Source organism: Garra rufa, chromosome 17 (assembly GCF_049309525.1).
Source record: "Garra rufa chromosome 17, GarRuf1.0, whole genome shotgun sequence".
NCBI classification, from domain to species: Eukaryota; Metazoa; Chordata; class Actinopteri; order Cypriniformes; family Cyprinidae; genus Garra; species Garra rufa.
In genome coordinates this window covers 20,322,346-20,334,947 of record NC_133377.1, presented here as the reverse complement: position 1 = coordinate 20,334,947, position 12,602 = coordinate 20,322,346, and the positions used below count along the sequence as shown (strand labels likewise).

The window sequence follows — 12,602 nt, the reverse complement described above, 5'->3', positions numbered from 1 at the left end:
CAGAAGAAAGCGAATCAGGCATTTGTATAAGCTGTGTTCAATGCCCGAGGGATGCACGTGTCTGTTTGTTATCTAAGTTACAGACTAAGGCGACTACAACTCTTATCAAAGTCCTGAGAGCCGCGGGACAGAATTAGACTAAAGTTAGCAGATATGATCTTTTGGGGCACTGGAGACCAAGTCTCGGCTTCCTTGTCTAAACGTGGCCTGCAATATATTAGAACTTCAATGTTTTTGCTCCTCTAAATAAAACCACAGCAAACCATCCAAGAAATACATAGTAGTGGTATTTCACTAATGACAGTATTTTTGAACGATCTCTTGAACAAATGATTCAATGATTTACTCATCTCCACAATTACATGTGTTGTTCTTGAATGAATTACATTTTTGAACAAACTGGTCGAACAAATGATTAAATGACTCACTCATAAAGAGAGCCACATGCTTTGTTCTTGAATAAATTATTGTGTTTTAATAAAATCGATTAAACCAATCATTCAATGACTTATTTGTAAAGACAGTCACATGCTTTGTTTCTGAATGAATTAACGCTTTTGAATGAATTGGTTGAAGAAATTATTCAATGACTCACTCGTAAATACTCACTTGTTTTGTTCCTGACCGAATCAGTGTTTTTAAATGAATTGGCTGAATGAACAATTTAACTTCCCCTAAAAAGACAGTCACTTAATTTGTTGCTGAATGAATTAATGTTTGTGAATGATTTGGTTGAACAAATGATACAATTATTCGCTCACATAATAGCAGCTATTTCTGACTAAATCAGTGCTTTTTCAACTAATCGCTTAAACAACAAATTTAATGAGTCACTCTTAAAGACAGCCACTTCATTCCTAAATACTTTTTAAAACAAATTGGTTAAAAAATGGTATGACTTACTCATAAAGACAGTCACTTGCTTCATTTTTGACCAGATCAAAGTGTTTGTATAAATCAGCTGAACAAACAATTCAATGACTCACTCAAACAAATAATTCAGCAGTCACTTAATTAGTTGTTGAATGAATTAATGTTTGCAAACAATCCAGTTGAGCAAATGATTGACAGCAAATAGCAGCCACTTGTTTCATTCCTGTCTGAATCAGTGCTTTTGAATGAATCATTTAAATGACAAATTCTCTTAATGGCATCCACTTCATTCCTAAATACATTTTTTAAACAAATTGGTTGAAAAAATGACACAAGGATTGGCTCATAAAGACAGTGACTTGCTTCATTTGAATCAAAGTTTTTGGATGAATCAGTTGAACGAAAAATTGAATGACTCACTCAAATAATTCAGCGTCTCATACAGACAGTGACTTTATTCATTACTGAATGAATCGATATTTGTGAATGAATCGGTTGAACAAATGATACAAGGATTAAATCACATAATAGCAGCCACATGATTCATTAATGACTGAATCAGTGCTTTTGAATGAATCACTTGAATGACAAATTCAAGGAGTCACTAAAAGACAGCTGCTTCATTCCTAAATACATTTTTTAAACAAATTGGTTGAAAAAATGACAAGGATTTATTCATAAAGACAGTCACTTGCTTCTTTTGAATCAGTTTTTGGATGAATCAGTTGAACGAAAAATGTAACGACTATCTCAAATAATTCAGCGGCTCTCTCATAAAGACAGTCACTTAATTCGTTACTGAATTAATATTTGTGAATAAATCAGTTGAACAAATGATTCAATGATTCACTCACATAATAGCAGCCATATGATTCATTCCTAACTGAATCAGTGCTTTTGAATGAATCGCTTGAATGACAATTTCAGTGAGTCACTTAAAGACAGTTGCTTCATTCCTAAATATGTTTTTTAAACAAATCAATTGAAAAAATGATACAGTGACTCAATCATAAAGACAGTGACTTGATAAATTTCTGACTGAATCAAAGTTTTTGGATGAATCGGTTGAGTGAACAATTCAGTGACTCAAACAAACAATTCAGCTACTTTCTCATAAAGACAGTCACTTAACTTGTGGCTGAATGAATTAATGTTTGAAAACCGGTTGAGCAAATGATTCAATAATTAACTTGTAAAAGCAACCACTTCACTTCTGAATTGATGAGAGTGTTTTAACAAACCAGTTGAACAAATAATTTATTTATTGCAATATTTTGACATACTTTTTAGTTTTTACCACATAGGTAATCACAAAAAAATATATAATTTATACATTAATCATTTCTTTAAATGTACATTATATGTACAGTTTTATTAATCACTGGAAAAGTATTTCATAAAGTCTGTTAACATGTTCAGGCATCAGACATTTTCCTCTTAAAAAGCAATTCTAATTGTCAAACAAAGCTGCTCTGTTGAAATTTCACAAGCACTAGCTTGTTATTCTTGCAATTTGTCATTCAGCTCTGTCAATCACAATAAATCATTTGTGTTTCGAAGAAAGTGCATGAGAAAGTCACTACAAACTTTAATTTACGGTCTAGATCGGCCTTGCTCCTTTCATGCGCCTCTGTTTTGCAACAAGCTCTGCATTTGAATGTGTTTTACATTAGTCATCAGATTTTTGGCAGGACTATCCTCATTTGAATGGAGTGACTTTTTCAATGACCCCATTCCACAAGAACAGTCATTTGAAGAGCCATTGAAGTTCAATAGTTTGGTTTCCACCCTGGGTGTATTCACACCGATGATCGGAATTGCTGCCTTTATTAAATTTTATTTAATAAATCTTTTATGTGCATGACATGAGACATCAACCTAAACCGGTCAGACATCATTTCCTCATGCCTTTGAATGACGGCTGATTTCATGTGATATGTGAAGCATTTGCACAGACACAATAACGTTTTATACCATACATTGCATGTAATGTTGACATTGTTGCACAAAATGTAAATACTTCTGACAATGATCTTGTAAAGATGAAATCTTGTGAGGAAAAAAATGACTGAGTACTTTTGCTACATGAAAGCTGTGAAACTGCTGCAATAAAATTACAAACAAAGCGCACTATATTTCCTAAATCAATCATAAAGAATCAATAAGCAACTGCTTTATCATGACCTGAAGGCTTAGCCTGTTGGCTATGAATTTCAACTTTCACGTAAAGGTTGATATTTAAAATTGTGAATATGCAAAAAAATCAGAAATGAAGTGTAATATGACCTCAGCATAAAAAAGCATCATTGCCCTTTAGTAAATTCATTATGTTGTGAACTGCAACAGGCAGACCCTCAACATGTAGCATCAGAAAATGTCCAAGTGGTGGCAGTATTGGCTGCATTAAAAACTTAAGGTTTTGCACTGCTTGTCATCAGCTGTACAGTTTTTTTCTCTCACTTTAATAGCACTGAGTGTCAGAAGTTTCCTTTAACTTTTCCCGTCTGACAGAAGATCTGTGGATGGTGCTAATATTCATCTCTCATCTGACAGATCTGACATGTGCTCGAAAAAAAAGCGTGGGTTGTTTTTAAACCATGAAAATGTACCACTGTGCATGTAGTGAAAAATTCTCACAGAGAACGTCTCAAGTGAAGTGGAAAATTTGCCGTTAGAAGCTTTTCTCGTTGACATGTTTGAAATATTATTAAAATGATGAGGAACAACATGATGATATATCTTCACATTTTTGTGCACTATTCTATTCTACTTAAGACTTTTCTGAAATTCAGTCAAACTTGAAGTCTTCATGTATAATGCATTAAAGGATTTTGTATGCTGTAATGCAATATATATATATACAGTATATATATATATATATATATATATGAATAACATTGAACTGCATTATTAAATTAGTAGATTCATGTTTCTTAATGCATTTTATTTTTTAAGGTGTAGCAATGAATTTATAAGTATTAAAGTGTGGTTATAATTATTAATGGGATTAAACAATGCATTGCAAGGTGCATTTCAAGACAATATTATTGCATTGAAATAATTTTAATAATGCGTTACTTTATATAAAGGCTTCAAATATTCAAACAATAATTCAAATGCAATTTCAAATCCTCGTAAGGCGAAGCAACATTTTCATAATCAATTCAGAGCAACATCATAATTAATTAAATCAAAAGCATGATATTTTTCCACAGTTTATGCTTCTCCATAAAAGGAAATGAAATCACCTTCAGGCAGTTAATTGATCATTCAAGGGGCCGTTTGAAATATTTGATGTATTATTTTAGCATTTAAGTATTTGCTGGTTCACTGCAGCCACAGTCTTTTGATCGATCGTTTGAGCATTTCTAATCAGTGTAGGTTGAGTTTGTCATTGGTCAGAGACATACCGGGACTGTGTGAGGTGATGACGTCAGCCAGCGTTTGGCTGGGCGCTGATTCCTGGTTGTTGTTGTCTTGCTCCTGTAATTTATCCACTAGAGCGATGACGCAGTTCAAACTCTTCGCCACACTGGCCCAGACCCTGTCCTAGAAGAGCCAAAGCAAATGTTAATGGACTGAGATTTACATTAGATGCATGAAACATGACATACTGAAAATGCTGTACATAAATACAGAAAGCCTAAATACACATACAGTTGAGGTCAAAAGCTTACATCCCCCTTTCCGAATCTGCAAAATGTTAATTATTTAACCAAAATAAGAGGGATTGTACAAAATACGAAAATGTTATTGTTTATTTAGTAGTGTTGGGTTCGAGTCCACCTAAGTCGAGTCCGAGTCGAGTCCGAGTCCAAATGGGTCGAGTCTGAGTCCAACTAAACACTACTGTTTTTCAGTATCTTAACCTTGTTTTAACCTTTACAACTAGAATAAGGCAATGACAATTTAAATGTAAAAAAGCAAACCTCTATTGCATATTGCCATTTGGATTTTTGATTTCACACCATCTCATAATTAGTGTCCTGCTCAGCAAACTTTAAAGTCATGTAACAGAAGTTATAACTTGTGTATTGTGACATATTTCAGAGTGAAAAATTATAGGGCAGGACAGGACTTTATTTGCTGTTATATAGTAAATGTATCAATTCAACGGGGTGGGTAGGAAGCTTAGTGAATGAGACCTGAGGAGCAGAAAATTCACCTCTTATCTCTGATTTTGGCTGTGTTTTGGTTTTTATATGACGAACGGTAAGACCTTAGACAGGGTAGATGGCATTTTGATTTTTTTTTTCTTGGATGAAAATGAGGCTGTAAGGGGACAGTTTTTAAGTAGCAGTCTTTGGAGGCCATGGAATAAAAGAGTAAAAAAAAAGTAAATTTGAGTTTATATTTCAAAATTTTGACTTTATTTTCACAATTCCGAGATTATATCTCACAATTTTGATAAGAAATGACACAGATCATATGTGACCCTGGACCACAACCAGTCTTAAGTCGCTGGGGTATATTTGTAGCAATAGCCAAAAATACATTGTATGGGTCAAAATTATTGATTTTTCTTTTATGTCAAAAATCATTAGGAAATTAAGTAAAGATCATGTTACATTAAGATTTTTTGTAAAATTCCTACTGTAAACCTATCAAAATGTAATTTTTGATTAGTAATATGCATTGTTAAGAACTTAATTTGGACAACTTTAAAGGTGATTTTCTCAGTATTTTGATTTTTTTGCATCCTCAGATTCCAGATTTTCAAATAGATGTATCTCGGCCAAATATTGTCCTATTGAGCTTTCATATGATGTATATATCTCCGTTTTGTAAAATTTAACCTTATGACTGGTTTTGTGGTCCAGGGTCACATATATTGTGACACATCTGTATTTCTCCCGTTTAAATTCACTCAAGACAAAACCGACTACATTCGCTTGAGTACTCTCCAAGACATAACATTTTGACATTTTTGAAAAATTTTCATGCATTTTAACAACTTTTCGTGTAAGTGGGTAGCCATAACATGCAAAAGAAAACTTAATTCAGCATTTGCAAGCTGACTGAGAGGCTTTCGGTGAGCACACATTGGGTGTTTGTGTATGCAAAAAACCAGCAGGATTTCAAGTTCTGGCAAGACTTTTAAACACGTGCGAATACTGAATGTCACTTTCGTAATAATGCACTGAGTCAGTACAATTTCCATCAACTGTCCCTGGACTCGGCAATAATTCCCGAGTCCGGAAAGCTTGAGTCCGAGTCAAGTCCTAGTCAAAATGCATCCGAGTCCGTGACAAGTCCGTGACAAAAATTTAACTCGAGACCGGACTCGAGTCCGAGTACAAGTCCGAGTACCCCAACTCTATTATTTAGTACTGGCCTGAATATGATATTTCACATAAAAGATGTTTACAAGAGCAAATAATAGTTGAATTTTTAAAAATAACCCCGTTCAAAAGTTTACACCCCCTTGATTATTAATAGTGTGTTGTTACCTGAATGATCCACACAGCTGTTTTTTTGTTTAGTGATAGTTGTTTATGAGACCCTTGTTTGTCCTGAACAGTTAAAATGCCTGCTGTTCTTTGGAAAAATTCTTCAGGTCCCACAAATTCTTTGGCTTTTTTAGCGTTTTTGTGTATTCTTTTTACTCTGAGGACAACTGAGGGATTCATATGCAACTATTACAGAAGGTTTAAACACTCACTGATGCTTCAGAAAGAAAAAACATGCATTAAGACCCGGGGGGTGAAAACTTTTAAACAGAATGGAGATGTGTACATTTGTCCTATTTTGCCTAAATATAATTTTTTTTTACTTAGTACTGCCTTTCAGAGGCTACAGAAGACAGTCACATGTTTCCCAGAAGGCAAAGTAAGTTAAATTTACTCTGATCTTCATATTCGAAAGGGTTTCACCCGCTGACTCTTAATGCATCGTGTTTCCTTCTGGAGCATCAGTGAGTGTTTGAAGCTTCTGTAATAGTTGCATATGAGTGCCTCAGTTGTCCTTAGTGTTTTTCCAACAGTCATTGTTGGAAAGGGTTCAAATACACAAAAACGCTAAAAAGCCAAAGAATTTGTGGGACCTGATGGATTTTTCTGAAGAACAGCAGACAGTTTAACTGTTCAGGACAAACAAGAGACTCATGAACAACTATCACTAAACAAAAAAACACAGCTGTGGATCATTGAGGTAACAACACAGTATTAAAAATCAAGTGTGTATAAACTTTTATAAATTCAACTATTATTTTCTCTTGTAAACATCTTTTATGTGAAATATCTTATTCAGGTCAGTACTAAATAATCAATAACATGCATTTAGTATGATCCCTCTTATTTTGGTTAAATAATCAACATTTTGCAGATTCTGAAAGGAGAGTGTAAACTTTTGACCTCAACTGTAAACACTAAAAAAAAAAAAAAAAAAATATATATATATATATATATATATATATATATATATATATACAGCTTTTAAAGGTCACTTCATGTATTTTAGGGATAATTCAGATGTCATTTCTGAAGCTGTGCTTTACTCCTTTCCACAAGTTTCTTCAAAAACCAAAAAGACGCCATGTTTCAGAATGCCTGTTTTTGCTTCTGGGTCCATTACAGAAACTTCCTATCTTAAATCTTAAATTAACATCAAGACGAGTTCAACAGAACATATATAGCTGCTAATTGAAATTCAGCATGGTTACTAATAATGGTTTCTGTAATATGGCTCCTGATCTCATTAAAACCACTGCAGAAGCTGCACACACACACACACACACACACACACACACATACAAGCGTACCACAGACTACAACCACTCTAACTGTCAGATACAGTTTACCTTCAGCTCAGGTTTAATTCGCTGCTGTTGGTGGTCACATAATTTTTTTTAGTAAGAAATATCATCTGGAACAGCAAAAGATAAGACAGTCTTACATTTAAAGCCATGCTTTAAAAGTAAAATATCTTTGAAAGAAAGTGTGTTTGCGCTTTCTGTTTTATTGTACTTTTTCATGGAGAGAGAGAGAGACAATAAAACGACTCCTCATAATGTTTAATTAAGTACTTACTGGTTACTCCTACTACGTTTATGCAAATTGGCTGACAGAATTAAAAACGATATGAACATAAAACATCCTGACAGCAAAAATGACAACATACTTCTGCTCTGAATATTGGCAAAATTCATCATCTTAATGTAGAGCAAACTTCACGCATGGCTTCTCCTTCCCTCCTGTGAGCGGCGCTCAAGGACACGCAAGTTATTTTGCCATTGATTAGAGATGCTTGTTTTATCTTGGCCTCTAATCCTCTCCTGTTAGCCATGGTTATGACACACACACACACACACACACACACACACACACACACACACACAAACACACACTCTTGAAGGCAATTACAGGAGGCAGACACCACATCTTAACATCCATGTTTCACAGCACCATTGACTTAAACACAACACACTGACTCTGTATGTGATTTGAGTTTGTGGCCATTCTTCCATTTGTGTGGGGAAGCTTTCCACCAACTGATGGTAATAGTGGTGTGCTGATGTCACTGATTCGGTTGCTAACCTGATCCCTGTCTCGCCTCTGGTCCTGTGGAATGACTGAACCTCTCAAGATCCTATCAAATAAGTCTGAGCTCAAGCGCTGTCAGACTCTCTAAAGAGCTGCAGACTCAAGCAGCTCAAGTGCAGAGTATGGAAGCACTGAATAAAAAATGTGAAAAGATAATTCTGACTTTACAACAAACATCTGAGTTTTTATCTCACAATTTTGAGAAAAGCAGCCAAAATTACAAGATATCAGAAGTCAGAATTGTGAAAAATAAAGTCTAAATTATCGCAATTATATATGTCCTCCAATTCTGACTTACAGTCAAAAGAGTTCACTGCATAGATTGCAAAATAAAAACTCACAATTCTGACTTTTTAACCTTAGAAATGCTTGGAATTCTGACTTTTTTTCAGTTCTCACAATTGCGTGGTATAAAGTCAAAATTCCAAGAAATAAACTCACAATTCTGAGAAAAAAAGTCGGAATTGTGAGTTTATCTCACACATTTCTCAAAATTGAGAGTTTATTTCTCACAATACTGAGAAAAAAAGTCTGAAATGCAAGATGTAAACTTGTAATTGTGAGAAAAAAGTCAGTATTGTGAGATAAAAAAGTTGCAATTACATTTAATTTTTTTTTTTATTATATATCACACAATTCAGACTTTATTTCTCAGAATTGTGATTATATTTCTCTGAACTGAGTGTATGTCTCACGATTCTGAGAAAAAAAGCCTGAAATGCAAGATGCAAACTTGTAATGGCGAGAAAAAGTCAGAATTGTGAGATAAAAAGTCGCAATTAAATTTTACAACCTTTTTTTATTATATATCACACAATTCTGACTTCTCAGAATTGCAACCTTATTTCTCTGAATTGTGTTTATGTCTGGCAATTCTGACTTTAAACTCACAACTGTGAGTTTATATCTCACAATTCTGAGAAAAAAAGCCTGAAATGCAAAATGTAAACTTGTAATTGCGAGAAAAAGTCAGAATTGTGACATAAAAAGTCGCAAAACTTGTTTATTGTGAGTTTATAACTTGCAATTGCGATTTTATATCTCACAATTCTGAGAAAAAATGTCCAAATTGTGAGATAAAGTCGCATTGATTTTTTTTTTATATTCATCACACAATTCTGACTTTATTTCTCAGAATTGCGAGTTTATATCTCAAAAAAAAGCCTGATAAAAAGCCTGAAATGTAAGATGTAAACTTGTAATTGTGGGAAAAAGTCAGAATTGTGAGATAAAAAGTCACAAAACTTGTTTTTACAGTTCTGAGAAAAAAGAATTGTGAAATAAAGTCACAATTAAATTGTTTTAATTATATATCACTCAATTCTGACTTTATAACTCGAAATTGCGAGTTTATATATCAGCTAATTATTTATCAGATAAATAAAGTCTGAATTGTGAGATATAAACTTGCAATTGTGAGAAATAAAAAGTCAGAATTCTGAGATATAAAGTCGCAATTACCTTTTTAAAAAAAAAATATTCAGTGGAAGAAATGGGCTTCCAAGGAAGTGACTTGGTATTGTTTGCAAAAAAAAAAAAGATTTATTTATAGATGAATTTATAGATGAGTATCAGTATTGTCTTCAGCCTGAGGCTTATTAATTTCACTTTTGGTGTGAAAGGGCCTTTACAGTTGTCAAAAATATAACTTTTTTTTTTTTTTGTTACAAAATATAACCAAGCATGCCCAGTCCAGATGACAACAAGTGACGCAAAAGTGACATAATGCATGACTTTCCATAAAAGGTAACTAAGTAACATAATTAGTTACTTTTATATACAGAGTAGTGCAATATTATAAAGCATCATCTTTAAAAGTAACTTTCCCCAACACTGTTGGCTTTGCACCAAAATGAGTTAAAAATATCAGCATATCGGATATTAGGAAAAAAATATTGTGCATCCCTATTGAGAAATAAAAGCACTTGCCCATTCCTCCTCATCGTACTCTTTGTGGTGTGGGATGGAGTCGGAGCGAACGGGAGACACTCGGCTTTCTCTCGGCGGCGTCTTAGATCCGTCCACATTGTTGCAGACGGTATGCGGCTCCTCTGCGGTGGCACTGGGGTGCGACTCGGCCTTGGCCGGACTGGACGGTGTGGAGCTCTGACTCTTGCTGACGTATCCTGGACGGGCGGCGTGCAGCGCCAGGAGAGCGCTCTTCACCAACTCATCCTTCAGAGCGTGAACAAAATGCTCCGTCTGCAGAGACACAGAGAGAAGAGTGGGTTTGATAAGCCAGCATTTAATAACCAACGTTTCATTAAACTGCAGCGCAGCATAAGAGTGTGTGACGAAGATTAAAGGGACAGGACGAGACGTGCATCAGAAACTAATAAACAGACAAGAGCCAACAGCGATGGCATAGTCGATAGAGAGACAGAATTAGAGAGACACAAAAGACACGCTGGTTCTTCTGAAACAACAACAACAACAACAACAACATATGATTCAATTAATCTTCAGAGTCGTGCGAATATTGAAAAGATTGCAAGGGAAACAGAAAGAGCAGGAGGACCTCATTCATATTTGTAGGTACTTGTACACGTATGTTTTTGCATGTTTGGAGAAACTCGCAAAGTAGGCGACATCCAAAAGCCTGATTTCGCACATTGTGAGTCTCATGAATAAAACATGATGAACTTGATCTGAGAGAAGACTTTTAATGTCAGATTTATTTGTAAATGAAATCAAGATGAGACTAATAAAAGTAAACATCCTTAGGACTATTTGTGTTTAATTATCAAAGCTTATTAAATATGATGCTAGTTAGTAATGAAAGTGTATAATAACTGACAGCAAAGACTTTTGGGTAGTTGACATGTCCATTGATATTTTATAATTAATTTAGAATTAATATGCAAATTATATTCTTTTATATATTAGAGATCATAAATATATGAATTAATTATTATTGTTTTTATATATATATATATATATATATATATATATATATATATATATATATATATATATATATATACATACACAAAAAATACATTTATATATAATTTATTTGACAAATTTCATAATTAATCTGCAATTATATTATTTAAATTATATAAATAATATATTATTTTCTATATGATATCATTATTAATAACAAAAATAATAATACATTTTTATAATTATTATATAAAAAAGTTTATTATTATTATTAATTTTATTTTAGAATTATGCATGCAGCTTTAATGACTTCATATAATAATAATAGTAATAATAATAATAATAATAATAATAATAATAATTGTTCTTTTGTTCATTGAACTACTGATTAAATTTGTACTTTTTAAAGGGGGTGTACTCATTTATGCTGAGCACTGTATATATATATATATATATATATATATATATATATATATATATATATATATATATATATTGATAAAAAATAATACGTTTTATATTAATTTCTTTTTAGTTGCTTTTTGGTTAATATGCTCAAAAAAATTACTAAATAAAATATGACAGTTCTAAAAAAATTATCTATCAAATTTATTTAATGCTGTTTTTCTGACTCCATCGGTATTACTGGGGTGCAAATAGCTGTGGCAGTGCTTTAAAAAATACATAAAAGAAGCTTTCACAACCCGGTTAGGCCTCGCTTATCTTTTCAATGTAATTTGCCATTCTTCCCCAGTAAGCTTTACTCCTCGTGTCCTCGTATTTCAGGGCCAATTGAACAGACGCTGCTGTTACTTTAATATCAGCAGACGGGACGTTTGCAGTTCACTAAATCAGCGGCGCTGTGACCTTTTCTCATTGTTTTAGATATGATAATCACATCCCACGATTCATCAAATTCTCCAGCAGTGAACTTCTCCATGTCTCTTCTGTTTGGATTCTCACCTGTCATTTTTTAATGTGGCTTTAGGAGCTATTTTTACACCGGATGGCATTTTAACAAGCCCGATCGTCTACGTGTTCTCCTCACGTTGAGTTCCTGGCAGCGAGGTGGCATTCCTGCGGGACGATTTCTCATTGTCAGCGGGTGAGTGATGGCTCATCACGAGTCAGGATCTCAATGTTCTGTGTCATTACCAAAACACACATTCCTGAGAGCAGGAAATGGATCCGGCCGTTCATTCTCAGACGTGTGCTACAGCGACAGCACACTTCAACACTTATAGCTCTTCTGACATTTATCCAGGCCTTCAGACCTCAAGTACCCAGACTTTCTCTGCTGCT

General features: G+C 33.9%; 2 protein-coding genes across 2 annotated transcripts in view; both read right to left on the bottom strand.

Annotated features, from left to right (window-relative positions):
• LOC141290204 (type II inositol 3,4-bisphosphate 4-phosphatase-like) overlaps nt 1-12,421 on the bottom strand; it is a 36,792-nt gene extending 24,371 nt beyond the window's left edge. Inside the window, exons 1-4 of the mRNA XM_073822403.1 lie at nt 12,349-12,421; nt 12,130-12,263; nt 10,344-10,682; nt 4,284-4,422 (exon numbers count right to left, since the gene is read on the bottom strand). Of these exons, the coding sequence (XP_073678504.1) occupies nt 4,284-4,422; nt 10,344-10,682; nt 12,130-12,263; nt 12,349-12,421 (685 nt within the window). The remainder of the gene's footprint in view (nt 1-4,283; nt 4,423-10,343; nt 10,683-12,129; nt 12,264-12,348) is intronic.
• ptprua (protein tyrosine phosphatase receptor type Ua) overlaps nt 1-12,602 on the bottom strand; it is a 404,456-nt gene that overhangs the window by 247,215 nt on the left and 144,639 nt on the right. The gene's annotated exons all lie outside the window — the stretch shown is intronic.